General features: G+C 40.6%; 1 protein-coding gene across 3 annotated transcripts; it reads left to right on the forward strand.

Moving 5' to 3' along the window:
- The first annotated feature begins 3,295 nt into the window (after positions 1 to 3,295).
- IFNGR1 (interferon gamma receptor 1) lies at positions 3,296 to 27,196 on the forward strand. 3 transcript variants are annotated; one of them, XM_063390287.1, is made up of 8 exons: positions 3,296 to 3,360; positions 3,396 to 3,516; positions 12,773 to 12,887; positions 13,287 to 13,459; positions 14,831 to 14,979; positions 15,663 to 15,837; positions 16,860 to 16,975; positions 22,210 to 27,196. In XM_063390287.1, the coding sequence occupies exons 2-8, from the start codon at positions 3,429 to 3,431 to the stop codon at positions 22,708 to 22,710; spliced, it is 1,317 nt and encodes a 438-aa protein (XP_063246357.1). In that variant the 5' UTR covers positions 3,296 to 3,360; positions 3,396 to 3,428; the 3' UTR covers positions 22,711 to 27,196. The 3 variants fall into 3 exon arrangements, with proteins under 3 accessions (XP_063246357.1, XP_063246356.1, XP_063246358.1); XM_063390286.1 differs by having other exon boundaries at positions 3,316 to 3,516; XM_063390288.1 differs by lacking the exons at positions 3,296 to 3,360; positions 3,396 to 3,516 and adding an exon at positions 3,885 to 3,908.
- The last annotated feature ends 707 nt before the right edge of the window (positions 27,197 to 27,903 follow it).

Raw genomic sequence — 27,903 nt, forward strand, 5'->3', positions numbered from 1 at the left:
AATTTTATTTATTTTGGGACTGTGTATGTGTTTGATTGCTTTTACCTTTGGAAGGTGAGCACAGCTAGTGCTTTTAATCAATGGGGGAACTTCTGGTTAGACATAACTTCTCTGTGTCTGTGAGTTCTCTTTATGATAAAATTTAAAGAAAATGTGGTGCAATGACTGTGGTATTGAATCCAAGGAGCGGGCATTTCAGTCTAAGAGAGGTGAAAATCCTGTACCTACTTCTTCAAGGATGGCAAAACTACTGCATGTGCACGTGAAGGCACAATAACCCTGTGACACAACTACATGATAACTAAGAAAACAAAGAAGCAAACAAACAAGCAAGCAAAAGGCTATCAAATTTTGTTCCACAATGTGTGAACTTGTCTATCTTGTCAGGACCTTTTCTGACAGAAAGGCACATGACCAGCACTTGAGCTGAGAGTGTGAAGAGCAAAGGAGGAAGTTACAAGACAGTTTACATATTAGCCAATTTTTTTTTTTTCCAATGTGTAACACTTCAAGACAAGGATAAATTTGAGCAAGCTGGCAATGTTTTGGTGGTGATAGACTACATTGACTGCACAGTGAGGACACCCCCTGCCAGGAGCTGTGTACAGGGTTCTGGTCCCACAGGCAGTGGGTACGCCAGGAACAGTTCTTGTAAGTGGAATTATATTTACTTTATCCATAAAGAGCTGGCTTAATTTTTATTCATTGATTTCCCCTTTCATGCTTTTTCAAGTTTTTGAAGTATTGTCATAAAACACCCACAATCTTATTGTTATAAATGAAGGTCCCCAAAACATCCAAATTAAATTTTAGCAACAACTTTTAATTGAGATGAATATAATGATATTGAGATTAATACAAGCATATTGAGGTAAATACATATAATGCAAAATTTGGCATTAATTAAATCTGATTACGGTTCTGATATAAGCAAAACCAATCAGGGTACGGGGTGGGATCATTTCCCTCCTCACGTATGAGGAAAACGATTTGGTCTTGAAGTTTATATTCTATAGGTTAATGCATATGGATTAATGTTTCCCGTGCATCTCCTCCTATTTCCAATTCTTGAAATCTACGTCACTATACCTCCACGGCTCGTGCTCCCCTTGTTGCTAGGGGGTCTTCTGGTCTTTTGGTGGTCTTCTGGGATGAAGGCAATCCCTCTCCCTCGCTGTCCTTCGAATGACCTTACAGGTTGCACATGCGTATTGAGTGTTGTGTTACGTAAGTATTATGTTTCACAAAAATAAGTTTTGCATTTATTAATAAAACTACAACTTCAGATCTCATCCAACTTTGTCCATCCCAAGGACAATTTTCGAGCCAACTTTGTTCATCCAGGATCAAATCCGTCTTGGGACTTTACTTCTCTCAAAGCTACATTCTGCATCCTATTTTTTTTCATGCAACATCTGCTAAGGAGCTTATCTGCTTTGTAACCTAATTTCCTTTATCGCTTTATAATATATATATCTTTTCTAAAATATTGATATAGTTACAATTTTCATTAGCATGAATCATAATCCATTTATAACACTTATCAAGCTCTATTTATGTGAAAGCCACCTTAGGTACACTCTCAGCCTTTGATATAACTGTCAGAACACCTAAATTCTATCCGGGGCTGGTGATGCCTTGCTCTTATTTAATTTTGCATAAAATATCATTGCAATCACAGAATCACATATGCTGGAGAAAACTGTTGCTATCACCAAATCCAACTGTTATTGAAACACTGCTAAGTCACCACTAAACCCTGTCTCTAAGTGTAACATATGCAATTTCTTTTATCCAGGGATAGTGACTCAACCACTTCCCTGGGAAGCCGTGTTCTACGTGTGGTTTTGCAACCACATTGATGTAGAAAATTTTCCTAGTATCTGATCTAAACTTCCTCTGTTGCAATGTAAGGCTATTTCTTCTTGTACTGTCATTAGGTGCCAGAAAATGCATTATGTGTTAGAAAATACCACACAAGCATGTCACCATTCAGGAAGTTAAAATCCACGCGCCAGTGAGTGCTCAGTACTTCATTCAAGGCAGTTAAGTGTGCTTTGGTTGTAAAAAGCTTTGCTAGTGCACTGCATGAAGCACAAGGGTGACTCTGTAAGGGTTGTTTGCTACACAAAGTCAGTGTAGTTTCACAGTCCATTTTCTTCAGTCAGCACAGCTGGGAGGAGATGTTGGCTCTCTGCCCCACACTGATCCTACACCCCGCAGCACCATGTCTCATCACCTCTGGGAACACCACGATCTCTGAGGCCCTAACAGGTTTCTTCAGCATCCTTTGCTAAAGGAGAGGAGAGCTTGTGACCTTCTCTCTACTTGCTACTCATTCTTTCCCACACAGCAAATTGTGCTGTCTCCTGAGTTTTGCCAGTGTGGATAGCAGATGGCAAGACAATTAATTTCTCCACACTTTTCTCTAGGGAGTGAACTAATGCTAGGGACAGGAAATAAAGGTGAGGGAGCAGCTGAACTTTTTCAAAGAGAGTTATTTGAAAGGGGAAGCATAACATTTCAGACAAGTAGCTCTGTTTCTTCCTCCCTGTCTCCTTGAAAGGCTGAGAAGAAATGTGGATGTCAAGGATCCATCAAGGTGCCTTCATTTTAGGTCTGGAAAAAGCATTATTTGGCAAAATCACTGACAAAAGCCTAAACAGCAGCAGCATCCTCGTCACAGCTGCAGAGGCACGTAGCAGAAGAGGGTTCTTCTGTGTCCTACTCATCTGGCCCAGGGTGGCCTTGAGTTTGGAAGGTTAAGGTGCAGAATTACCAGGGACACGGGATGGGAGACACAGGATGAGTAAGGTGGGAAAACTCCGTCTCCATCCTGCTCGGCAAACGTCAATTTTTTGAAGTGCATATACATTTAGGTTATTTCCAAGAAAGAATAACGCCTCTCAGCGTAAGTTAGGATTAATCTACGTGTATGAGTTCAGTGTGCTGTTTCTGAAACACTCCACAGGGTGAACACTGCTTGGGTTTTTTTTAAGAAATGGGGAGGAGAGCACAAGTCGCAACACGACGAGCTGAACGGTGCTTTCCAAGCGGCTCGGGCTGACAGGTACGGCCCAGCACCAGCACTTAAAACACAGCATCAACAAACCCAGCGTGGGCACAACACCCTCCTCACTGCTGGGGACGCTGCCGAGCCACGGTTCGGCGGCTCCCCGCCCCTTCCCCGGCGCCCCGCCGGCGCCCCTCGGGCGCTGCCCGGCTGTGACCCGCCCGCCCCCGCACCACCGTTACCGGCATCCCGCCCCTTCCTGGCGGGCGCAGGCGCCGCAGCGGAGCAAGGCGGGGCGGGCGGGTGCGGGCGTGGGGAGGGCGGCGGGGCGCTCGCTGTGTGCGGGGCGGCTCGGCTCGGCTCGGCTCGGCTCGGCTCGGCTCGGCTCGGCTCGGCTCGGTCCCCGCCGGGCGCCATGTGGCTGCCGCTGTCCCTCCTGGCTGTCGCGGCGCTGCAGGCGCCCCGCCGGAGCGCGGCTTCCCAGGGGGAGCAGCCGCCCGCAGGTAAGGGCGGGGCGGGGGAATGGGGCAGCCCGAGCGGGCCGGTGGGCAGCGCGGGTCACCCGAGGGGCGGCGGCATCCGCAGCGGCCGTGCCGCGCCCCGTCCCGGAATCCTCTGCCGGCCCCGCGTCGCTGCCGCCGGCCGCGGCGGGCGCAGGGAGCCGCCGGGGCAGTGCGGGCGGCGGGGGGGAGCCCCCGCTCGCCGGGGCTGTGCCGTGCTGGCCCGGCCCCGGCCGAGCTCTCTCGGTTCGGCCCGGCCCCGGCGGCCGGGCCGTGGCGCACCGGCGGCGCGCTGGTGACATCAGCGTTCGTTTGGGCTGTTCGCACGTCTGGGCACACTAAGCGAGAGCGGCGTGCGCGTCGGCCGGGCCTGCTCCGCTGTGCTTTGTGACTTCGTATGTCCAAAGAAGTAGAGAAACTGGGGATTTCGGGGTCAAAATGGGGAGCACGGGACTGGGGAGTGTAAAGAAGGTATCGGAATCACGGCCCGGAACACGCGTATTCTGGCCAAGCACTCCTGGGCAGGAGGGGTGGCTTGCCGGAGGGTAACAGCGTTCTGTCTCTGTTTGCACAGAGTTTTGGCAAGTAAATGACGAAAGAAATAGTCAGGCTTACTAGTTTCTTTTTAAACTGTAAAGGTTAATTAAAAACAGAGATTGCTGTCTGATACTCAAAAGGGAACATGCATTTAATTTTTGTTGAGACTACTGAGAGCTGGCTGTGTGCCCAGGCTCCTGGGATTCTGCAGATGGAGATGTCCTGGAGTTCAGATCCATGCCCAGGTGAAGTGAGTGAACTTGATCGCCCCTGAGCATGGGCCACAGCATGCTTTGGAAGTCTGCTTAGTTTTGTCTGATACGGACTACCAGTGCTAAAAATGACAGTCTGCCTGTATTCTTGTCCCTTAATAGTTTGCATTTTGAATATCCAGTTTGTTTGACTTGGTGTCTGATTGTATCTGGCAGATCTTGCAGGGAAGGAAATGTTTTCCCATGTTGGATCAGTAAGGTGGCTTGGTATGTTAAATATTGTCTTGTTTCTCTGACTTACTCTCTTTTAAGGGCATGCTTTAATTGCTAATAAAATCCGCCACTTGTACATTGTATTAAGCATTTTTTAGAGTAAAAAACAATACCAATAAATCACTTGTCAAATAAACTTGCTTCAATCCAGCCTAGTCCAGCACAACAGTTACCTCTGTAAGCACAGAGAGTAGTGCTGTGGTGTAGATGATGTGGCGAGCTGCCTAGAAGCAGAAAGCTCGCATGGAAGTGCAGCAAACCTTCAACTCAAAGGAGCAGAATGTATTTTTGAGGTAGGCTTTGAAAACTCCAGCAGCATTTTTTCTTGGTGACTTGCACTCACCACTATAAGTAAAAACTTATTTTTTTAGTAAACAAAAGCATCATGAAGGGAATTCTAATGGACAATTCTGTGTATTAGTTGAATGAAAATGCTGGTTTTGTATGTAATGACGATTAAAACGTCCTTACTTCATTATAATATTGATGCAAGCAGATGTGCTGACCTACAGGGGAAGAAATAAGGTAGAAGGGGAAGTCTGAAGCATGTTTATGATGCTGTCACATACTGAGTAGCAGAATGGATCAGGTTGGAAGTGATCACAGAGGGACATCTGATCCAGCCTTCCTGCTCAATCACAGTCATCGTAAAGCACATGGCACAGGGTTGCATCCAGGTGGTTCTTGAGTAGCTCCAGTGAGGGAGACTCCACAGCCTCTCTGGGGAGTCTATCCCAGTGCTTGGTCACTCACGTAGTAGAGAAGTTCTTCTTCATACTGAGGTCGAACTTTCTGTGCATTAGTTTCCACCCGTTGCCTCTTGTTCTATTGCTTGGCACAGTGGGGAACTGTCTTCCCGGCACTTCTCCTTCAGCTGCTTTTGTAGGTATTGGTGAGGTCCCCTCTCAGCCATCTTCTCTTGAGACTGAACAGGCCCAGCTCCCTCAGCCTTTCCTCATAACATAATTGAGATGCCTCAATTCCTTGATCAGTTTTGTAGCTCTCTGCTGTACCTGCTCCATGGGCTCCATTTCTCTCTTGTACTGAAGAGCCCAGAATTTCCATGGCAACAATTGTATGATTTTTTTTCCCCTTAAATCTTGCAGGGCTTTCAATGTGCCAGTAATATAATACTACATATATCAAGGCTGAGTGTGTAATGAAGAAATGTTCAGTCATCTTCATCTGCCATTGTAGGATGCCATTTTCCTTAGGAAAGGAATGAAGCCAGACAACCCAGCAGCCGGAGCACCTCCTGCAGTTCCTGCAGCTGGGTGCCTAAAGTGCCTGCATGGGCAGGCCCCTGACTCCACAGTGGAGCTGGGCACTAGCTGGTGGGAGCTCTGCCTGTATTTTAGTGTCAGGAAAGACAGATATATGGTCAAGGTGAAGAAGATTTAGAGGCTATGGTGGTGGTTCAGGTGTTTGCTGCACTTGTAAGCTGCATTTCCAAGAACATGTGTAGTTCATTTAGGCAGCTGACTTCCTGTTGTATGTGATAATCATGGTGGTCTTGAATTATTGTCTATGGTTCAGATTATTGACATTCATAGCATCTGACTGTCAAGCTGCAAACAAAAACAAATTAGGTAGTAGAAAGTGCTGTATTTAGATATAATCTATTAAAACATCTATATATATTATCATCTATAAAAAAAGGGATGAACACTCATAAAATAGATAAACCAATATTTAGCTTGTATTATTTCATCCATTTTTAAGTGTCCATCTTGTACAACTTGCTGTGTTTTTTCTCAAGATGGTGATCTCACTCTACCTCTTAGTACAGCTTACAACCTTGTGGAGTTTTTTATCATAAACAATGATTTTAAAAACTCCACAGAACAATGTCAAACCCCTGAGCTGTTAGAAAATAAAATTCTGTTGTAAATAGAAGCTGTAAAAATGCTCCATATACTGTGTATAATGTTTATTCATGATGCTTTTGTATCATTTAAGTTCAGTAAATATTTAAAAAATTAATAGCTTTAAATCTTACGCCAGTCATGGTACTCATTTAATTTATAAACTAATTCCTTTGTGAATCTGAGGTCTTTCAAGAACTTCTGGTATAACCTTCTGCATAAGTTGCTGTTACATGCATTAAGTTAAACTTGTTTGCAGTAAATTTTTTAAAGAAGTACTATCCAGGTATGGGAGTGGCATTACAAGAGAAATCCATGTCCTGGGTTGGTTTCTTTTGGAGGGAAAAATGAAAGTGGGCAAAGGCAAGCACATGCAGACATTTTCACATACACCACGTGGCTGCTGCCACTTAAAAGAAAGCCAGTCAGGCAGCAGGTACAAAATTTCTTCACCTTGCTCCTTGGTGCTTGCCAGTCTGCCAGGCTCCCAGCCAAGCAGAGCCAGCAGGCAGCTCCCCTGCAGCAGTCTGATGGCAGCAGGAGCTGTTTAGTGCCTGGCCTGCCAGAAGTGCCCAGAGAGGGGCCATGCTAAGCCGTGTGCTGCGGAAAGGGAGCGTGGCCCAAGGCAGAATCGCAGCTCTGACAGGCGTTTCCCATTCCTCCCCAGGGACATGCTTGGTGCTCCTGCAGCCTGTGGTGAGCAGTGACCTCTTCTTGCTCAGTTCCGGTCCTGTGGTGCTGGGCACTGCTCCTAACTCTCCTCTAGCCCTCAGATGGCCGAACTCTGCTTTTAGTGCAGGTCCATTTCGTTTGCTTTAGAACAGATTGAAGTGAGGATATGAATGATTGGGAGGACCATTTTGTCATGATTTAACCAAACCCCACGCGACTGCTTGTTCACTTCATTACCAGCAGGACTGGGGAGAGAATCAAAAGGGTAGAAGCTGGAGAGCTCATGGATTGAGATAAAGACAGTTTAACAGGAAAAGGAGAAGCTGTGCACATAAGCAAAGCAAAACAAGGAACTGATTCACTGCTTCCCATGGGCAGGCAGGTGTTCAGCCATCCCCAGGAGAGCAGGACCCCATCATGGGTATGGGTTACTTGGGAAGAAAAACACCATCACTCCAAATGTCCCACACTTCCTCCTTCTTCCCCCGACTATGTCCTGAGTGTGATACAGCACAGAAAGCAGCAACACCTTGGCCACTTGCCAGCCTCTGTTATCGCCATGGCTCTTACCGCAGTGTTCCCACCACACTGCTGTGAGGTGATAAGCAGTACAGCAAGCAGTGAAAGCAACAAGCACCGGACTCTGTGCAGTCAGGAAAGCGAGCCCCAGGGCAGGCACAGGAGCCTGCTCATTACTAGCTAAACAGCACTAGCAGCTGTAAATTCCATCTAGTACATCCCAGTCGGGTCTGTCGCTATATCAAACTCTTTGAATCCCAAGCTGAGCACAAAAAAAAATCAGGGAAATGCAGGCTTCAGAGATAGACTAAATTCTTTTTATGTGTTATTTTTCATCCTTAGCATTGACTTGCTGCCTTCTGAATCCATCTGTCAGACTACTGGTTGCCTTTTTGCCACCTTTTTTTCCGTTTGAAGTTTTTTTTTCAATGGATATGGCTGCAGCATACTGCAGAAGCATTGAAAGGTAGTGCAAATTTATCTGACTTTTTTCCCTTGTCTTCATTTTCATGGGTGGTGAAAGCTAAGGAGGGTGACTTGTTTACATTTGTGAAGTCCTCAGAACTGCTGCCCTTTGTGGTTGCAGTTAAAGTGGATATGTGAGCTCAGGTCCCCATATGGGCGATTCATGTAAGATTTGGATTCAGTGAGCCTTGTGGGTCCCTTCCAACTCAGAATATTCCGTGAATCTGTGAGCTGAAGCAACTGTAGGTAGAGCACAGGGCTGGCACAAGGAAGGCACACTTTTCCAGTCGGGGCCCAGAAGGGACCGACTGATTACTATTGCAGCTGTCTGCCTTTAAATGATGAGTTAACCATGATTCTACAACAAAGTTCAAACTGTTGTCCCTCTTGGCCTGCTGAAGTGGCTTATAAGTGTTTTCCTACGATGTGTCACTTGGGGATTATAAGGATATTTTTATTTTTAATGGAGCTCCAAAAAAACAACAAACTTTCAAAATATGTTTTTACTTGTTTTTTTTTTGCAATTTAACTTTTCAAGCCTTCAATTTGTGCTTTTGGTTTGTATTTCAGTGCCTAAGTGATGTTTAAAAGTTACGTATTACTTGAATGACCTTTTATAAAGGCTTTTAGGGCTGCTGTTGTCTTAGATAGCTGTACCACAATCTCTGCATTGTGGATTCATCAGACCCTGTTCAGTTACGTGCATTATTACACTTCAGCTGAATTCCACTTGCATGAGCAGTGGTGACAAGTCCCTCTGTGTGTACAGTAATGCTAGAATGAGGGAAGGAATTTCAGTCTTACGTGAGGTACAAGTATCAGCTTGAAGGCTGTCTCATTTTTACTTCTCAGAAATGCCCAGTTTATTGAATTAATTTTTCACTCTAGGTGTTGCCAAGGCTCAGTGAACAGGTAGGACATCTACATATATACAAAATATTAAGTCCTTCTGCATATGTTTTAAAAATAGATTGTATTGAGTGTATGGCTGCTTCAAAATCGTGTTTTGTAAGTACTTTCCATAGGTAATATTGTTGAGGAACACTTACATAGTGAACAAGAATGTCAGGTTTCAAGCTGGTAAAGAAATCTTTCTTTATGTCTGTAAGGTTTGCATATGTCTGACCCTAGTGAGATTTGTGAGAGATGTGCAATGATTGGTTTTGACTCAGGGAAGTTAATGTATAAAACAAGTTAGACTTATTCTTCACAAATTATAGTTGTCTTAAGGTTAAAACAAGCATTTTCTGCCTTGATGATACACACTTTTGAAGCAGAACTGCATTATATATTGTGTGCAAGTAGTGGATTAGTTCTAACATTTATCTGTCTTAGTCTAAGAAACAGCTAGGTACACTTGTTTATGTTACTCTGAAGAAACACCTCCAAACCAACCCAACATCCCCCTTATTTCTTAGCAGCCTGAAATCAGGCAGCAGCAGATACTTGCAGTGAAACAAGTCTTTCGGTGGAGGTTGGCTTTTAATTTCCTCCCACATGAAGGAAATACATCCTTCCTGTCTGCTATTCAAGTTTGCTGAAGATTTAAATGTCTGCTAAATCTTAAATACATTAGTTGACATAGTTGCACATTGAGAAGATGTTTGATTATGTGTATATACATTCATGTCCCACAATAGTCACACCTGATGAGATCTTTGCTATCAGTATGGCAGCAATAGTTTGGATTGTTTGCATGTGGACAAATAAGCACATTTCTGTCCAAGTTATAAGCTGATGCAGGTGTGAATTTGCTGAGATAAACTGTGTGGCTGTATTCCCATGTCTGTTTAATGCTAAACTTCGGGGTCACCCTGTGGTCATGCTTATCTTTACTTTTACCCCTCTCTTAGACTGCTACCTATCCTTTCCAAAATTCCAGTTCTTTATCCTCAGAATACAGGCATGTTTAATTTCTTCTGGCATGTTTAAAGAGGTGAGTCTGATTGGCCTACCTTTGCCTTCTTTTCCTTTATTCTATGGATGTGGAGCTGTTTTCTGAAGTTCCTTTTATGTTGTTATACAGTGCACATGCACACACAATTTTTTATGAAAAAATTTTTCTTGCTGTTCTCTGTTGGCTTCTCAGCAGCCAATATTTGCAGTTCACCTTACAAGGCAAGGTGAACTGCAGATGGGAATCACTTTGAACTGGAGACAAACTAGAACTTGTTGAGTTTTCTGTGTCATGCATTATGACATGAATTGCTGATCAGTTTTCTTCTCTCTTTTCATACTTGCTGTCTCACTGTTTGAATTTGCACCTTGACTGTTGCTGCATTTATTTCTTGCATTTATGTTTATTATAAATTAAAAGGAGTTTCATGTTTAACAATTACCTTCATAGCACTAAGTGCTATTGTCATCCTCCACTTGTGCCTGCACAACATAGAATGTGCTGTAACATATTTAGAAGAACGAAGGCTTCATTATGGGTTAAGTTAAAGTGCTCACATAAAGTATTCTGGCCTCTTAACTGGCAACATGCAGAAGTGGCATCTGTAAAGATTAGACATTAGCACTTTGAAAATGTGCAGTGTCCTCTGTGGTCTGCACTCTTGATGCTGGAGAGAAATGGGACTGTCCCCAGGCGCTGTCTCTGGGCTGTCTGGAGAAGAAATCATTAGAAATCAGATAGCCAGCCTGAGTAAAGGAGCTGTGAGCTAGACAACAAAGACCATGTGTTGAGCTTCCTCTGCAAGGCCCTGCATGCCTTGAGAGGGTAGACAGCACCTCCCAGTTCAGTATCACATTTGCCCAAGGTACATTCAACTCCTGCATCCATATCATTGGTAAAAATACTGAAGAGAACAGGCCCTAGAACTGTCCCCAGGGAGCACTGCTGGTCCCCAGGCAGGTGCAGCCCCATTCACAGCAACCCTTGGAGCTCTGCCCTTCAGCCAGTTCTTCACTCAGTGCACTGTGAGCCTGCATGTGCCAACTTGTTTGGAAGAACACAGTGAGGGACAGTATGAAAAGCTGTACTAAAACGTAGAAAAAGTACATCCACTGCCTTCCCTTCACCCACTAGGCAGGCAATAAATCAGTTAAACAGGACTTTAACTTTGTGAACCCCTGTTGACTGTTCCTGGTGATTGTATTGTTCTTTCAGTGTCTTTTTTTGAGAGCACCTGGCATGATCTTGTCCATCATTTTTCCAGGTGCTGAGGTTAGGCTAACAGGTCTGCTTTCCTGGGTCTTTCCTGATGCCCTTCTTGTAAGTTGGCTGGTGTCTAGTCAGCAGGGCCTCCCCAAACCTTAGGCAGAAAATGGAGGGGTCCTACTGTAACATTTGCTACCTCCTTCAGTGCTCTGGGGTCAGCCCCATTTGTTAGGCAGTTTCTTTTATATAAGAGTACTCAAAAGTTAGAATTTTGTAAGGCTAGCTACACTGTGGCTTAAAACTGCATATTCGAAGTAATGTTTGTGTGCTTTGGTCCATCTGTGTGCTTGACACCTCTTGTGTCACCTTGTCACCTTTTTTTTTTCTTGTGAATTTGATTATTATCTTCCTTTTTTTCCCAATAGCTGAAGTACCACTCTTGTATGTTTAAAACATAAACCACAGAACCATTTGCAGAGTAATCTATATTACATCTGTCAAACCTTTGTGGTCAATAGCATATCTCAGCCTCTGCGTATTACTTTCAGTAATGTGTTAAATTTGTGGTCTTGTTCTCAGGATGTGAAAATTGTTTACTTTCCCTAAATATATCACAGAGTGAAGTTGCAGTACTTGCTTAGTGAACAAGAAGCACTGTAGAGCAGGTCAAATATGAGTTCCCTCAACATTTTGTGGAAGCCACATTGAGAATACTAAGGGCACCAAACCAGACATTGAGAAGCTGAGTTGTAATAGTTAAATTTGGTTAAGTGACCTTCATTTCTCTTCTCTTCCTGAGTGTCATGTGACAGCCTTCAACAGTTACATGATCCTGTAATATTCCTTCCCCTGCAGCTGCTCCCTTGATATCCCTATTGTGGTTGCTGCTTGAAACAGATACTTGCTGCACGGGGAAGACTGTCAGTGTTGCTTCTTATTTTTGGATTGCTTTACTGCATTACCAATGATATTGTTTGCTAAGTGTACTTCAAATGTGTTCCTTCAGATGGAGCTTTGTAGCTTCAGTGTTCAAATTCCTTACAAATGTTTGTGGCTTATTTTGGCCATCACAGCTTACTAAAAATACTGCTGGAGTGGTAGAAGTATCACTGTTAAAAATTCATAGGGAATCCAGGCTTACCCTAGCAGGCCTGTTGTATTTTGGCCTTGATACTCCAGCTCTGGTACCAGCCACTTGAATTCAGTTTCTGAACAGCAAGAGAAATCAACAGGAACTGGGCTAATCTCCTCTAACCTGAGTAAAGTCTTACAACCTGTCTTGCTGTTATATCAGTAAAAAACCACACAGGGATGTAATCCTCCCTGCTTATGGACCTGATACAGGCTGTCTGATGGACTTGCTTTCAGTGGACATGGGTTATCTGACGTTGTTACAAAGACGACAAAAGCTGTCTCTAGGAGAGATGGAAAATAAATCAGCTTACATGACTCATAGGTGTTTGTACTAGTGACAGACCAGCTCGTTTGGGGGAAGTATTTGTGATTTTTATGTCTAACTTGTTGCCTTTTCCAAATAATTTAGAAGAACACTTGGCTGTTCTTGTGTTTGCAAAGGTCTGTTCATCTAAGTGCAATTGTTCTCTTCATTCTAGTGCCTTCACCAACAGAGATTGTAGTAACATCTGAAAATTTCAAAACAGTTTTGCATTGGCAGTACCCACTTATGTCTGAAACTCCTCATTTTATTGTGGAAATCAAGCCTTACAAGTAAGTTCTTACTATTTTGTTATTTCCTATACCTGATATTCTCTAGGAGCATATAAACGCAGTCAGTATGTGGCAAATTCTTTTGTTTCTGTGTGATGAAATCATGTAGGGTAAAGATTGCCCATGTGTAAATTAAGGCAAAATTTGTCAAGTAATAGTATGGTTGAGGTTGGCTGAGATCTCTGGAGGTCATCTGGTGCAAACCCCTTGCTCGAGGAGGTCATCCATGATTATGTCCAGTTGGTTTTTGAATATCTCTAGGGGAGGAGATGTCACAACCTTCCTGGGCAATCTGCCCTCAGAGGTCCTGGCCACCCTTACAGGTTTTGTTACTGGGAGTGTATTGTACAGAACTGTGCAGTTGAAATTGTATTAACTATTACTTCATCTGTTTTACAGTTTAGGTTACTATAGGAACGTCTCAACCTGTGTGAACACTTCAGCTCATTTTTGTGATCTCTCAGAGGAAATATGTGACCCTTATTTATCTAATTGGCTTCGAGTTAAAGCTGTTGTTGGGTCACAACAGTCTGAATATGTTGAGTCAAATGAGTTTATTTTGCAAAGGCATGGTAAGTTATATCTAAACTAAACCTTAGTAATTACCTTGGTAATTATTTCTTCTGCTCTGTTACTGCATTGCATTTGGGAAGATCTTAAAGCCAGGAGTTCAAGATGAAATGAAGCGTGATGAGTGCTTAGGAGGGACTTCGTGGTGCTTGTTAGCTCTGACTCTGTGGTCTCTGAGTATTCGTTCAAAATGTCTGAAGGCAAGAAGGTGATGCTGATGGTGCGCTCTGAATTCTCCCCACGTTCTTGCCTCAAACACCAGTTTAGGGTAGGAAACTCACCAGGCAACATGGACCTTTAGCCACCACTGAAACAGCAATATCTTGCTTGACACTAGAATGCTGTGTGCTGATGGCTTCAGGTATCTAGGTACTTGTAACTGGATAACTAAGTTACTAGTTCTTCGTGTAAATCCTTTGGACTGCTTTGGAAAAAATGCCTTTAACATCAGTACTGTAAAAGTAAATTTTGTGTCTACAATCCTGTGTGGTAGGGACTGGCATTGCATGGGCAGTGCAAAGGAAATGCAGCAGTCAGGAAAGACTGAGAGACTTCTTACCATGCTTGATCCATTCCTGACATACAGCTTTCAGGAGACCCTGGCCCATGAGATTCTGACCTGAGTTATGCTTTAGCTAGAGCTGGATTTCTGCATTGCTGGAGCTGAAGGAGTGGAGTCCCTCTTTGCATTCAGCTATGATTCCGTTCCTACTCAGCAGTCCTATGACTTGAAACAGTGGCTGGTTTCTAGAGTTTGACAAAGGGACACAAGTCATGGTAGTAATGCTCAGTTTGACAGTTTCCAGAAAACTGGTAGCCATGTATGGAGAGACAAAATCCTTTTCCCATTGAGCAAGAAACACATGTTCAGTCAGACCATTAGACACGAAAAATTCACATAGGCCATTGCCTTGGAAAATCCAAAGTTTCCAAATGGTGCTCATGTTGAGATTTGTTTAGCTTTTCATACAGCCGTTTTTTCAGTGCAGTGTTGTTTTCAACTGAGGTGATTTATGGTGGGATCTAGTCAGCAGGACCTTGTGTTTGGTTCTAGTTCATGTATATGTTTAAGTGCTGTTAGTTTTTTGTTGTCAGCTGAATTTTTATGGCCTTGTGTGTGTAGGAAAGTTAAATTGCTTAACACTTCTTCTTCATAGACAATCTGTTCCCATTTTAGAAACTGAGTAGTTACTCTATCCAAATGCCTCCATTACTGCTAAGCAACAGAGAGATCTTACCACAGCTGTGCAGTATTAATAGCATGGAAATAAATACATAATTCTCAAATCTCTGATGATTTTGGAAAACTAACTATAAATACATATTTTGTGTTAAAAGCTTTGGCTTAATAGCAATGGTGCAATGTGTTGCAGGAAAAATAGGACCACCAAAACTGAACCTCTCAAGACATGGTGATAAAATCATGGTTGATATTTACCATCCTGTATTCCCTCTTTCTTGTATTGAAGACATTTATTCAACGCTTCAGTACAGGGTGACTGTTCGGGATAGTAAAAATGAGGTAGGTTCCAAAAATGAAATTGAAAATTAAAACACTTGCTTACCTTAAATGCCTAGACTAGGGATTTATGCCTATGCCACATGGAGCTACCAGATACCAAGAAAACAGATGAAAACCTAACATGTTGAGTGCATTACAATGAGATATGTGAATAAAAGATCTTTATTTTAGTTGTCCAAATGAGTGCTTACAACAAAAATTAGATTATTGTATTAGCTGTACACAGGATAAGTGTTACTTGATCACATGCTGCTGTTTCTGCATACATGCTAAAACACTGGTAACTTAACTCGTGCCCATCTCTCTTGTCTGAAGAGACATTTCATTTAAGAAAATTACCTTTCAAGATCTTTATACCAGTTTATTTAGCAATCATGGAGGGTGAAGGTGAGGAAAATTACAACAGGTGTGTTTACTTATGGTTGTCTTTTCATATGCATCCAGGTATAAGTTTTATAAATGTGAATCTTTACTATGAACAGCAGAAATTTTAGCTGGAAAATACCATGCTCTGATCAAATACAACATCTTAAGGTAGCTGGTACGTTAATGGTCTTTTGCAAGCATGTGGGTGATGCAGAAAACACATCTAATAGTGTTTTAACATTTTTTGAAGTGGTGGAAGGTACTGTAATGTTGTTCTAGTGAGTCAAATGATACAACATGTCTTCCATCTTTTTCAGACTGAAGACCTCTATGAGGACAACTGTACAATGCATAAGTGTAACCTCAAAATCCCAGTTCCTAGTGAAAGTTCCACTTACTGTGTTTCAGCAAGGGGATTTTTTTTTTATGATCTGATGGTTGGCGCTCCATCAGAGGAAAGCTGTACTGCTGTTCATCTTGAGCAGACATTGAGTAAGAGCATTCTACTGCTATAATAAGAACATACTGAATATGAAGACAGACTTGATCTAGCAAGTATTTGATGCTTTGGATGTCTTTGGGAGAATAGAAAAAGTAGGAAAAGCTCAGTCATTCTTTTCCAAATGCGCTTTGACGGTTCTGACCTTTACAAATCATGTACTATTTTCAAGTGACCCTGAATTTTTTGGGGGGTGTTCTTCCTGTGTTGCTGGTGTTACAAAACCTGTTTCCATTGCACATGACCACTGGTATAATTAAAAAAATCACAAATGGATCATTCACTGGCTGTGTGGTTTTCATAGGCATTGTCTCTTCTAGCAACTGGCTTTTTGCTCAGCCTCATCACTGAGGATAATGTGCGCAGACTTTTAACTGGAAGCTTCTATAAGCTTACTATCATTAAATTCAGATATTATTATCTTTTTCTTAATTAAAGAGAGAAAAAGGCAGATAGTAACCCAAATTTATATCTCTCAACCTCTTACAAACATTGTGGTTGTACTTCATCATGGCCTGTAATTTCAGCAAACATACAAAATTAATAAAAGCAGTTTTCTTGAATGCAAAGGAGAAGCTGGATGAGGGAGGGCATTAAGGAGAACTGGACTACTGGAGTCTTAGTAGTAATTGTTAACAATTCTGTGTTTTGAAGATTTCATATTTTACTTTGATTGTACATAAACTCTGTGTAGTTATGTCAGTTAATATGCTATCACATAGTGTACAAATGTCATCATTCCCATCTGTCATCTCTAAGGAACAAAAAATTAATTGCAAAATTCCTTTATTTCTTTAATAATCTGTTTATATAAATTGAAATGCTTCTGACATTCAAATTTTTGTTTACTCCATATAAGTGTTAAGGATTAAATTTTCCTGAGTGAAAAAAGGTAGTAGATTGACAAATTCAGACATTATATTCTGAGCTATTACAATTTCTGAAATTATTCTAAGTGATAGAGCAGTGGCTTGTTTTTCCAAAATTCCTAGTAGATTTTGCTTTATCTTCTTAGGTACGCATAGTGTCATCATTCTGTGTGTTGTTATTGGGATCTTGACTGTAATACCTACAGTATATTGTGGCTGCAAGAAACTAAAGAAAAGCAACATACAGCTGCCTAAGTCTTTGGTAAGTTTTGTGACTACTGTATCTTTATGCCAATCTCTTGCGTTTGTTTGTTTGGGGTTTTTTGGGGCTTTTTTACCATGGTCTCACAGACATTTAGAATATATGCCAGTCTAATATTCTGATAGCCTTCGCAGCCAGATGCCTCTTAGTTCTTTAGGGCTAGACTTCAGTCTCTCAAACTGAAGTAGCAGTTGGTCTACTTTGAGAAGTTGGTTCTTAAAAACTCAATGTGTGCATACCTATGCATGTTTGTGTTCACTCCAGTAGCAGAGACACAAAACCACAGAATCACTGACGTGAGAAGACACTTTTAGAGGTCATCTATCCAAAGCCTTTTGCTCAAGCAGAAGAGCAGATTAGCCATGAGCATTTCCAGATGGCTTTTGAATACCTTCAAGGAAAGACACTCCACAGCTACTGTGGGCAATCTGTTCCAATGTTAAACTACCCTCATGATTTTTCTTATACTGAGAAAAAATTCCGTATGTTTCAGTTTGTGTCCTTTTCCTTTTATCCTGTGACAGGAGCTGTGAGATTCTTTCATTAAATGGTAGTATTGAAATTCTGCTGATTGCTACAATATTCTTAGTAATGTGCAGAGTAAGGAGAGGGAGTTGTGTAGGAGGAAGGACATGCAGAAGCCTGTTCTCACACTGAGCAGTCAGGGAAGAGAGGTCAACAGCTGCTCTATCTTAAAAACTTCTGTAGTCATCCCTGAAAGAGCAGCAGTTGGTTTCATGTCAGGCAAGAGTGGAATATCTAAGAACTACTGTTGTAATGTTCTCCTGATGTTGTGTTAGTCACAATGAACAAACTACCACAACTTCAAAGAGCTGCTACCTGAGGCAGTAGTAAACAGAAATCACAGCAAGAGTATCTTTGCAGTGGATGGAGGAAGTCTCATTTATAGAGAGAATGGACAACAATATTTGATTTCATGTCCTTCAGTTTCAAAACCCTATAAAATGACCTCTCCATAGTCAGTGCCCGAGATCCCTTTGGAATCTATGTTCTCTAGAACAGAATATCAGCAGGCAAGATTGCTCTGACTCAATGAGATACCCAAGCCAGAGGTGGTCCTTTTGTAGTAAAGCAATGATCTAGTCCACCAACTTGTGCAGCACAAGATGATTCATCTTGTTCTGAAATTATATGCACTTGTAGTCAGACAAAACGCTTTCTAAAATTCCTGTTTCTTTCCATGGGCTTCTGTACAGGTTATGATCATTGTGCCTTACCTAAGCTTGTCTGTAAATAAAACATCTAGGGAGTTTTTCCATCTGTTAAAAGGCTGGGCAAGATTTCCTACCTTAGGACTGCTGTTTTTCAGTGATCTCCTTCCTGGCAGCTTGAAGTAGATGCTAAAATATTATTTGAGTGACTTCCAGCAACTTGGAATTTTCCAACAGAAGGAAAAATAAAGAGTACCCATCAAGCAGCTACCTTTGCAAGTCTTGTATACTCAGAGAAAATAAAAAGAAATCATTGCAAATTAGAGCTCCAGAGCTTTTATACCATCTTTTCTATGCTTTTGTGACTCCCAAGAATTACGTATCAGTTATGTCTGGGTCCTACTTCCACAGTGCAGCTGTCCATGAATGATTGTCTTAACCAGGAAACATGTTGGTTTAAATGTTTAAACGTCATTATAAAGAGTAGGATCCTACCAGAATATGCACATGGTGAAATGGGACAGATTCCTTTACATGACTTCATCTTTGTCTTCTGCTTGGATCAGGGGAATCTGATGTTTTTAGCAGTTCAGCTGTAGTTAAAACTTCCTTTCACTTATCTCACAAAAAGTATTAGAGGAGGCTGTCTCTTTCCACCCATTGTGTTCAATCATTGCAATTTGTCCTGTGGTTATTCCCGTACTAGATGTTTGTTCTAAGATTTGTGATGAGGGCTTATCCATTTTTAAAGGAAACGGACAATAATTTTCTGATATGCATTTTCTTCAGTGTCTTTTATCTTTGAAGGGTGGCAAATATTTTTGTGAGTAGAAAACATCTACTGTATAAGAGAAAAGTGAAAATTGAGCCTTACTTAAGTCTACTTTTCTGTTGTCTGCTGATGTTTTTCTGATTCTGACAGGAATGACAAGGGTGTGTTCTCTTTGTAGAACACTTACAGATATTCACAAAACACTGGGAATTTTCTTTGCAGCTCCTTTTTTTTTTTTTGATTATACAACAAGTATTTTTGATGTGGGGAAACTAATTGTTACTGTAAATATTGACTGACACTTGCCACAAATAATTGTCATCTTACAAGAGAGAAGCTGCTTCATTACCTTTGTGAAAACTTTTTTTTTTCCCCTGTGAGCATCTATAGGGGGCAGTAACATAGTCTTCTCTTTATAATTTAAACAGCATTAATATTTTGTGAAACCATGCAAAGGCCACAAAAATTTTTGCCATCACCCTAATAAGATTTGAAATGCAGTTCTCAAACACTCCTTCATGAAATGTGCACCTGAAAATTACTTGGAATCCATGGGTGGACACGTCATTAGAAAAGGAAGTTGACAGAGAATTTGTTCATTTCCTTAACTGTTATGGATTCTTTGGGATATGTTATTTATCTGTGTCCTTGAGCCTGACTTTCAGCAGTGTGTCTCCCTAGTCTGTTGAGACACTGAAAGACCTGGAAGCTCATGTGCTGTTGTTGGAGACAGGAAGTTATGTGAGTACCTGCACATGCCAGGAAATACTGCTGATCTTAAGATCACTGGCTGTCAGTTTGCTAGTATTAGGTAATGTGAATAAAAGAAAAATATCAACTTACCAATAGTAAATACTTTTCTTCAAATAGCAACTGTATCTTAATTACCTTTGTTACTTAAGATCTTTTGAATGTTACTGTAATAAGCATTCAGTTACTGTATTAAGCTGTGATTCTTATCTTTGAAGCTAGAGGCAACTTCATGAGTTGCTAAGTTGGCTTGTAGTCATGACTCAGTGACTCTTAAAAAACCTTTGGTACCAGGAAACACACAGGAGTTTTTTTCTTCTGATCACTTCCTTCTTTCATGATTGGGAATAGGAGTGTCTTTGCACCCTGTTGCCTTGGTCAGAAACTTGTCAAGAGGAAAAATGGGTTTCCTTTTTTTGAGAAGTCTTGGATGTAGTTGTACAGAGAATATGTATTTTATCCCTAAAGTCTCTTAAGTATTGCCAGCACTCACTGTGGAATGCTGGACCTGTGTAGAATGCAGGGTGATCCCTTAACACATTTTAGGACTATGATTTTTTTAGAGCTGTGTGAAAACCCTAAAAGAACAGAAACAAGAATTCGTTGGCATTTGTCTTTAACTTCAGTTTAGTGTGTACTGGTATGGGGAGAGGTGGAAAGCTGAAAATGCAGCTTTTGACCATGGTTTCTTTGTGGTAATTCACATTCCTCAAGTATCCCACCTTACACAGAGAATTACCTTCTCTTGTAATTTGCTGTGTGATTATTGGATTTTCCTAACTGATTTTTCCTAACTCCCACCCCAAAAAACTGCAGATGTTCATTCCTTCAAGATCAGTGTTGCATAGCATAAGTACCCAATATTTTTGATATATATCCAATATACCTGTATAAAGAGATTCTCAAAAAGTACATTAATCCTTTAAGGTGTTCTTAACATTTTCAGTATCTACCAATTATTGATTGTAATCTGTTACTTGCAACTAACTTTTAAACATCTGCTCCTTATGAATGCGTGGTTTCCATGAATTCTCATGGAAATTACTCTGAAATTTTTTTATGTAATATTCTGTTTCCATAACAGAGAATGAAGATCCAGAGACACTGATGATTGAATAGCAGCTTTTGTAGTTGAATAGTAGCAAAGTTGTAGTTTGTCAGGAATAAATGCACTTTTCAGGGGCAATCCTTTTGATTCCCCAAGGGATTGTCTCACCTAGGTGATATTCACACAGCTGTTTGTAAAACTGACTTAGATGACCAGTGACTGCTCTTCAGGGAGTGTTTGCTTGACTTGTGGTAGCGTTTGTTTGTTTGTCTGGCTGGTTTTCCTAAATTGTAATCCAGCCTTAACCACAAGAGTAGCATCAACAGGTATCAGTGCTACTGAGGGGTAAAATAATGGGACTGAAGTGAGAGATGAAGGCATTTTCTAGTGAAGTCAGCATACTCTGCAGGCTTGAATGTAAAGCTACAGTCTCACAACCTTTTAATGAGGGAAGACTCTTGAAAAGCACGGTCAGATTGCATCATCTGGTTTTGATGGCCCTCTCAGTTCTTACACTAGTACAGACTGGGAGGTTCCTTGTGCCTATTTGTAATTTTTCTTTATGTTATTTTACTTTGTCTTTGCCCCTCCTGTATATATCTATTCCAAATTTGCCTCCATCTGAATTTTCAGACATTGTTTTTTTGCAAAGTATCTGAAAAAGCAGTGATTGTGTATTTTATTAAGAAATTCACAGATCTGTAATACTGGATACTGTGTGATACACTTACATAGTGAATTGTGAAATCTGTGAAAGGATACTATTAACACTTTCTCCCTAGGTGTTCTGTTATCTTTAGGGAACACTATCAAATAGCTGAAAATTTACCCTACTTTGTTTTTCATGTGTATTAACTCTTGAAAAGATATTTTTTAAAAAAGGCTAAAGAATCTAAGCCGCCTGAAGGCATATTGTTAATGTTTAAAGCAAGCTTGGGGCCTGGCCATTGAAAGAATTCATATGATCAACCTGTGGAGGGATTTCAAAGTGAAACATTAAAGTTTGTTGCAGCATTGAGGGTCTGCTTAGTGGCTCTGTGAAATAAGCTGGGAGACTTCAGCATAAATGGGGTTACTGGGTGTTGTTCACTTCTCTCCTGGCTGAGACAGGTGCCAGAAATTATCACAGCCACTGTAAGTTACACTCATTAGCTACAGGGTATAAAAGGTTTCCCCAGCTGGAGAGTATTACATCTTTTTTTCTTTTGCTGTTTTCCTCTATGTTGGAAACTTTAAGATATACTGCGTGACATGAAAAAGCTCCTTGCAAATATGCTTGCCCAGAGAATGCATTTTTGAGATCTTGCAAACAAGTGTTACTGGAACTGTTAAACTCATGGACATAGGCCAATGACCATGCCAGATTTTAATTTTGCAGTTTTGGTTTGGAATTGGTTATAATGATGTTACATTTTTGTTACTGTCAACTTACATATTTTTCAAACTTTTAACCTCAGTGTTGTTTTCGGTTTGTTTTTTTCCCCCATTTAAGGTCATTGTGATGAGAAACCTGAACACAGGAGCCTTACTGGGACCAAGATCAGAGAGGAAGTATTTATCCGTAATTAGCTTCCCGTCATGCCACTCGGAGTTGCCAGTGAATGGTGAAGTAACCTTGCTGGGGATAGAGGCAGAAGAACAAACTGTTAGTCCTGTGAATTCCTGTGACAGGGAATCTTCTGTCCCCTCCCCAGAGGCACCGGCCAAAGCAGAAGAGGTGCCTGTGCAGGAAAGCACAGAGGAGCTCTCTTTTGGTGCTGATGAACAAAATTGTGTAGTAAAAGAGAGTTACTTCATTTCTGACAGTAGCCAAATGGATATTTGCAGTAAGTCTTCAGGGTCAGAGGTCTCAACCACAGAAACACAGCAAACAGTCATTCCAAGCAGCTGCTTCAAGTTTTCTGGCTATGACAAGCCTCATGTTCCGTTAGATGTGTTGATGATAGATGTTGGTGAAGAACAGCCTGTGAATGCTTACAGGCCAACTGAGTAACCAGGATAACTGAAATGCTTAACCACAACTCAGAAAGAACAGCATTACTGAAGTTATGGAAAGTCTGGGTTAAACTGTGACCATCTACAAGTTGTACTTGTTCCATCAGTACACATTTGAAAATAGTACCTGAAAATGGCATAAAAAGTGTGGGGAAATTTCATAATAACCACTTCTTGAAATGCTTTTATATATGATTTAACTCATTATTTTTCTGTTTAAAATAGTGCTGTATTTTTTAACAATAATCTATAGAAAACATACCATCAGCTATAAAACAGCAACTGTACCATTATTCACTTCTGCTTCAAATCTTGCTTGTTAAAATTAGTTTACAAACATAATGCTTAAGAAATTCTTCACTTGATACAATAGACATGTGCAAGAAATGTTTGAGAGTTTTTACCATTATTAGTGGCATCCTCTTGCTTATCTTTTTCCTTTTGAAGAGTATTTTTATATTAAATAAAATGCTTCTATTTCTTTTTAATAAGACTATGCCTATAAACTCTTCTTGTATATCTTAAGAATTTGGTTCCGTGTCAAAGAAGTAAGAAGTAATGGCCATAAGCTAAAAACACAAGAAGTTCACCTCACATGAGGAAGAATTTCTTTGCACTGAGGGTGCCAGAGCATGGCAGACCACTGGAAGAGGCTGCCCGAGGAGATCTTGAAGTCTCCCTCTCTGAAGACATTCAAAACCCACCTGAACTCATTCCTGTGTCACCTGCTCTAGGTGACCCTGCCTTGCCAGATGATTTCCAGAGGTTCCTTCCAACACTAACAATTCTGTGAAAGTACCAGCTATTTGTAGTCTTTGCTGTTAACTTCAGTACAGCAGTGCCTGTTTGGATCACGCAGTGGCGTGAGTAACCACGTCACATTCTGGGAGAATACATTAGCAAAGCTGACTGATCATCACTGAAAAAAAAATCTAATGGGTGGTTGCACAAATTCTCTTAGAAAATGTCCTCAAAATTCAAAAGCCTGATTTCTTCTGGGACCTGTTTTATATCCTAATTCTTAGACCAATATGTTCTTTAAATAGAAATCAATAGAACTTCTTCCAAGCATGTTTTCTAGCAGGATAAAAATCACTGCTATTTTCCCCCCTTTTAATAACATAATTCATGAACGACATAAGTTGTACTTTATAAGTTTTATTGTCATCTGACAGCCTTCTGAATTTTGTGTCATAGAGACTGTAGTTTTGAAAACTGAGGAATAAGTATTTTACATTTTTATATTTAGTTTTTTCATATTGAAATCCATGCAATCTATTTATTTCCCTTTAATGAAGATTTGATAGGTATTTTCTATTTGTAGGAAATGTTTAGAGCGATTATTAATGAAGTTTAGTTCAGGAAAAAATGCTTTACGGGTATAATTTGGTCCATTTACACAAAACTGTGGATTTGTTTTAAAATACATTTTTATAGGATTATCAGAATTGTTAGCAAGTTGCAGCAGGTGGTTTTAGAGGAAAACCAGTGTCATAGTATTTCTGTCCTTAACATTTCTCAGTGATAAGATGAAGTTAGTTTATACAGCAGTTTCAGGAGTGCTTCCGTTCTTATATATATCAGATATTGACCACAGTGGTGCAAAAGATAAAAGGACAATAGCTATTTTTCTCATTTCTACTTACAGGAAAGTAACAGATTGGTAGCAGGGCTTTGATAATTTTAGGAAAAGCCAAATCAAGCAGGTGAATTTTTTAGTTACAATGTCATGGAAAGCCCAGTTAGTAATTCTTAGCTGGCTGTGATTTGTTTCTGCATTATATTCAAACACAGTGAGCCCCCCTGGCAACTTTTTCAATGTCATGTTCAAGGCTGAGTTCCTAGGAGGCCATGCTCAGTGACTTACCGCTTAGGATGCACTAATGTGTAAGTCTCCCCACGGCAGAGGTGCATAAAATAGCACTCTTGGTATTAGGAGAAGGCTTTTTGAAAATCAGCATTAATTGCACTTGAAACTTCAATTAAACGACTTTCCAGGCAGTGATTGGTTCATCACTGAAGCTCTTAGCAGGCTGTCTACTAAGTAGATGAGCAGCGGTGCCTTGTGCAGAGATCAGAGTTGATGTAATTTCCTTCTGAGTTCGGAAATTTGTTGATGCTTATGAGTTGCCATAAATACCTCAGGAATTTATAAATGTCAGAGAAGTGTTTATGTTAAACTTGGCTCTGAAGGGATAAAGAGGGCATTAGAAACTGTGAAGTTAATCTTTTTTGGGAAGAAGTTTGTGACCAGACAATTTGCTGAGTATTTGCAACTGCTCAGAGTATTTAACCTTGCACTTGGTAGCTTGTTTTCCTTCTGTCATTTTTGTCAAAAAAAGAAAAAAAATGTTGATGTTGTCCAAGAATGTCAGGAATTAGCTCTAGCAGGTGTTGGATTTGGTGTATCTGCTTCAAAACCAAGATTTGATTAGAAGCATACGATTTTTTAAAAAAAATTAAATTTACATTCTTAACAGTGCATCAGGAAACTCTGGTGCTGTTAGAACTAAGACTCAGTATCCTAGATTCATGTGAGCTAAGTGTTCCATCGTTTTGGAAGATTTTCCTTTGCTGACACCAAAGAAAAAGGAATGCAGATAGACACATTAAAACCAAGTGCTCAGGTTCCTTTTTTTTACCCCTGCAATACAACTACAGTGTACATTCTTCTGGATCTTTCAAGTCACATGGAGTCAAATGTGAGCAAAAGAACAGAGCCAGGAGCTAGGACATCATTAAGAACAGTGATGTTAAGATCAATAAGAAATGACATAAAAATATATCATAACTCATGGGAAATATTTGATGTGGCAGATAATCACATGTATTGGAAAGGCAGTGTTATTTTAGAAGCTGAAAATCAAGAACAGCGGTATGAGTGCCTTGTACTGTATCACATACAAATACAGCAGACCTGCTCTTGCAATGAAACAAGGTTAAATGGACTTTTTAACCAAAATTTCTGAACTGTAAATACAAAAGCCACGGAACTAGCACCATCCCTGCAGTCTGTCTTCTGTGTGCTGCATACTTACCTAGTCGCACAAGGATACTTCAGATGTATAAATTGCTCAGGCCAGATTACAGCTTTTGTAATTGTGAAATAAAGAAGTTTAAGGTTGCACAAAGCACAGGATTCTTTTACTAGCTGTGTCTAGCTGAAAATGTGAGGCCACAGTAAGACAAGGATGTGTTTCTTGGTCAGTAAGCTCTGTTACCAGCAGTCCTGTTTTTAGCAGTTACTAAAAGTAGCCTGAGAGTAGGGCAAGTCATGGTGATAATCTCTGTTTGGATATAATCCAGTAGCTTGCAGTGGGAGGATTTCTTGGGATGGGATGCAAATGCCTTTCCAGCTACAGCTGGCTAGTCTTGCTTTTGCAGTTCTGTAATACCAAATATCTGAACAATGTGGCTGTGAACCTGTCAGGTAGTATTTATCTGTACATTTTCACCTAACTGAGTTAGTAAAATTGATTATTATTCTTGTGAGGAAGTAGTTTACTTGAGCTTCTGAATATTCATACATAGCACCTTGATCCATAATATGAAAGTGCCTAATGTTTATACACTGAAAATAATTTAATATTCATGCCTTTTTCAGGCCTATCAGCTCTCCAGTATGACACACTTACAAGGTTTTGCCACTTCAAACCTTTTCAGCTGATTTTTACTCTTGCTGCTTAGCACTCATCCTTCCTCTTGCTTGAAGATGATTTGGGTGATTCACTAAGACTACAAAACTTTGTTATCCTGTGAAAGAGAACTTCACAAGGCTTTGGCCTCATACCTGCCAACATTTCTAAGAACTTCTTTAGTTCTTGTTCTTGAGTGGACATTGTAATTTTTGTTACTGGATCTGCAATTAACAATCAAGTATTGTGGCAGTACTGTGTGCTGGCACACATCAAATCTGCTTTTGTGTGGTTTTCCACATAAGTCAGTAATGTAGTTTAAAAAAAAAAAATTGTCAAATCTACTGACTTCTGTGGAAACAAGACAGCATGTAAAGTCCCAGTTCCCTGGAACAGACTCACATATTTTTATGTAATCCCTCACTAAAAGATGGCAGAAAAAGAAACTTGTGTGAGAAAATCTTTTTCAAGGTTAGGAAAAAACAGTTGCAGTGGAGTGGTTCCATGTAAACAGTTGAGTATTAGTAAATAAGAGATGTTGTACTTGGTTCAAATTAATAGTTTCAGCATGGTCTTAAGAAAACCAAAATACTCAAAAACACACAACCAAAACGACAAACCAAATACAAAGCACCTTGAATCTCAGGAAAAGGTGAGCTGTGTAGATTCCTTTAGTGTGATTTTTTTATAGTTCAGTCCTTTAATGATAAAGTTCTTGTTTATTAATGCTCTTTCTCTGTTCTCTAAATGGATGCAGTAATTGGGCTGAAATCTGGACTGAATTTCCTGTAAATACTGTAAGTACATTTTAAATGTTCCTATGTGTAAATAAAAAAAATCTAAGAAAAATGTGTGTCCTTGCCTCTTCATGACTGTTAGCTTTTGTTCTGAAGATTAAGTGTGCTTTTGAAGCTCTCTCAGTTCACGTTATTTACGTGGTGTATGCTTGAGTATTATTGAGAATGAAAACACTGGGGGAGATGTGTGTGGCCCATCTGTGTGTGTGGCTGTGTGCAGCCAGTTCCTGGATCCTACTGACCATCTTCATCCTCAGCATTGCAACTTCTCTTCTGTCCTTTGATGCTGTTGATGCAGCCTGCACTAACTGAAGTCCAGTCCAATTGCTTCAGCCTGGGGATGCTTCCTTTTTTCCTTCTTTTCTCCTATTTAAAAATTATGGACAAGGATAAAATGGTCAAACCGTTTGAATGGATTAATTGTACAGTGCAAGGAAGGCTGACCTTCTTTGAAACGTGGAGCTGTTCATTAAAAGAACACGTTGAAACTTGTTACTGTTCATTAGAAGTTTAAATGATCACAGAAGTCTTATTTGTGAGGTTTTAATTTCTGCTGTCCAGCCACAGCTTGAAAGAGGAAAAGCATTACAAGCAGAGGAAACAAGGAGCAGGCAAACCAAGAGGTTCTGCCAGCCAGCCTGCTCTGTGTCCTGCAAAATTAATCATGCAGTTGTCAAATCCTTGCAATGTGCACAGTACAGCAGTAAGAGTAGTAATTGAAAAGAGTTTTTCTGTGTGCCAACATCACTTGAATAATAA

Source organism: Prinia subflava, chromosome 2 (assembly GCF_021018805.1).
Source record: "Prinia subflava isolate CZ2003 ecotype Zambia chromosome 2, Cam_Psub_1.2, whole genome shotgun sequence".
NCBI lineage: Eukaryota > Metazoa > Chordata > Aves > Passeriformes > Cisticolidae > Prinia > Prinia subflava.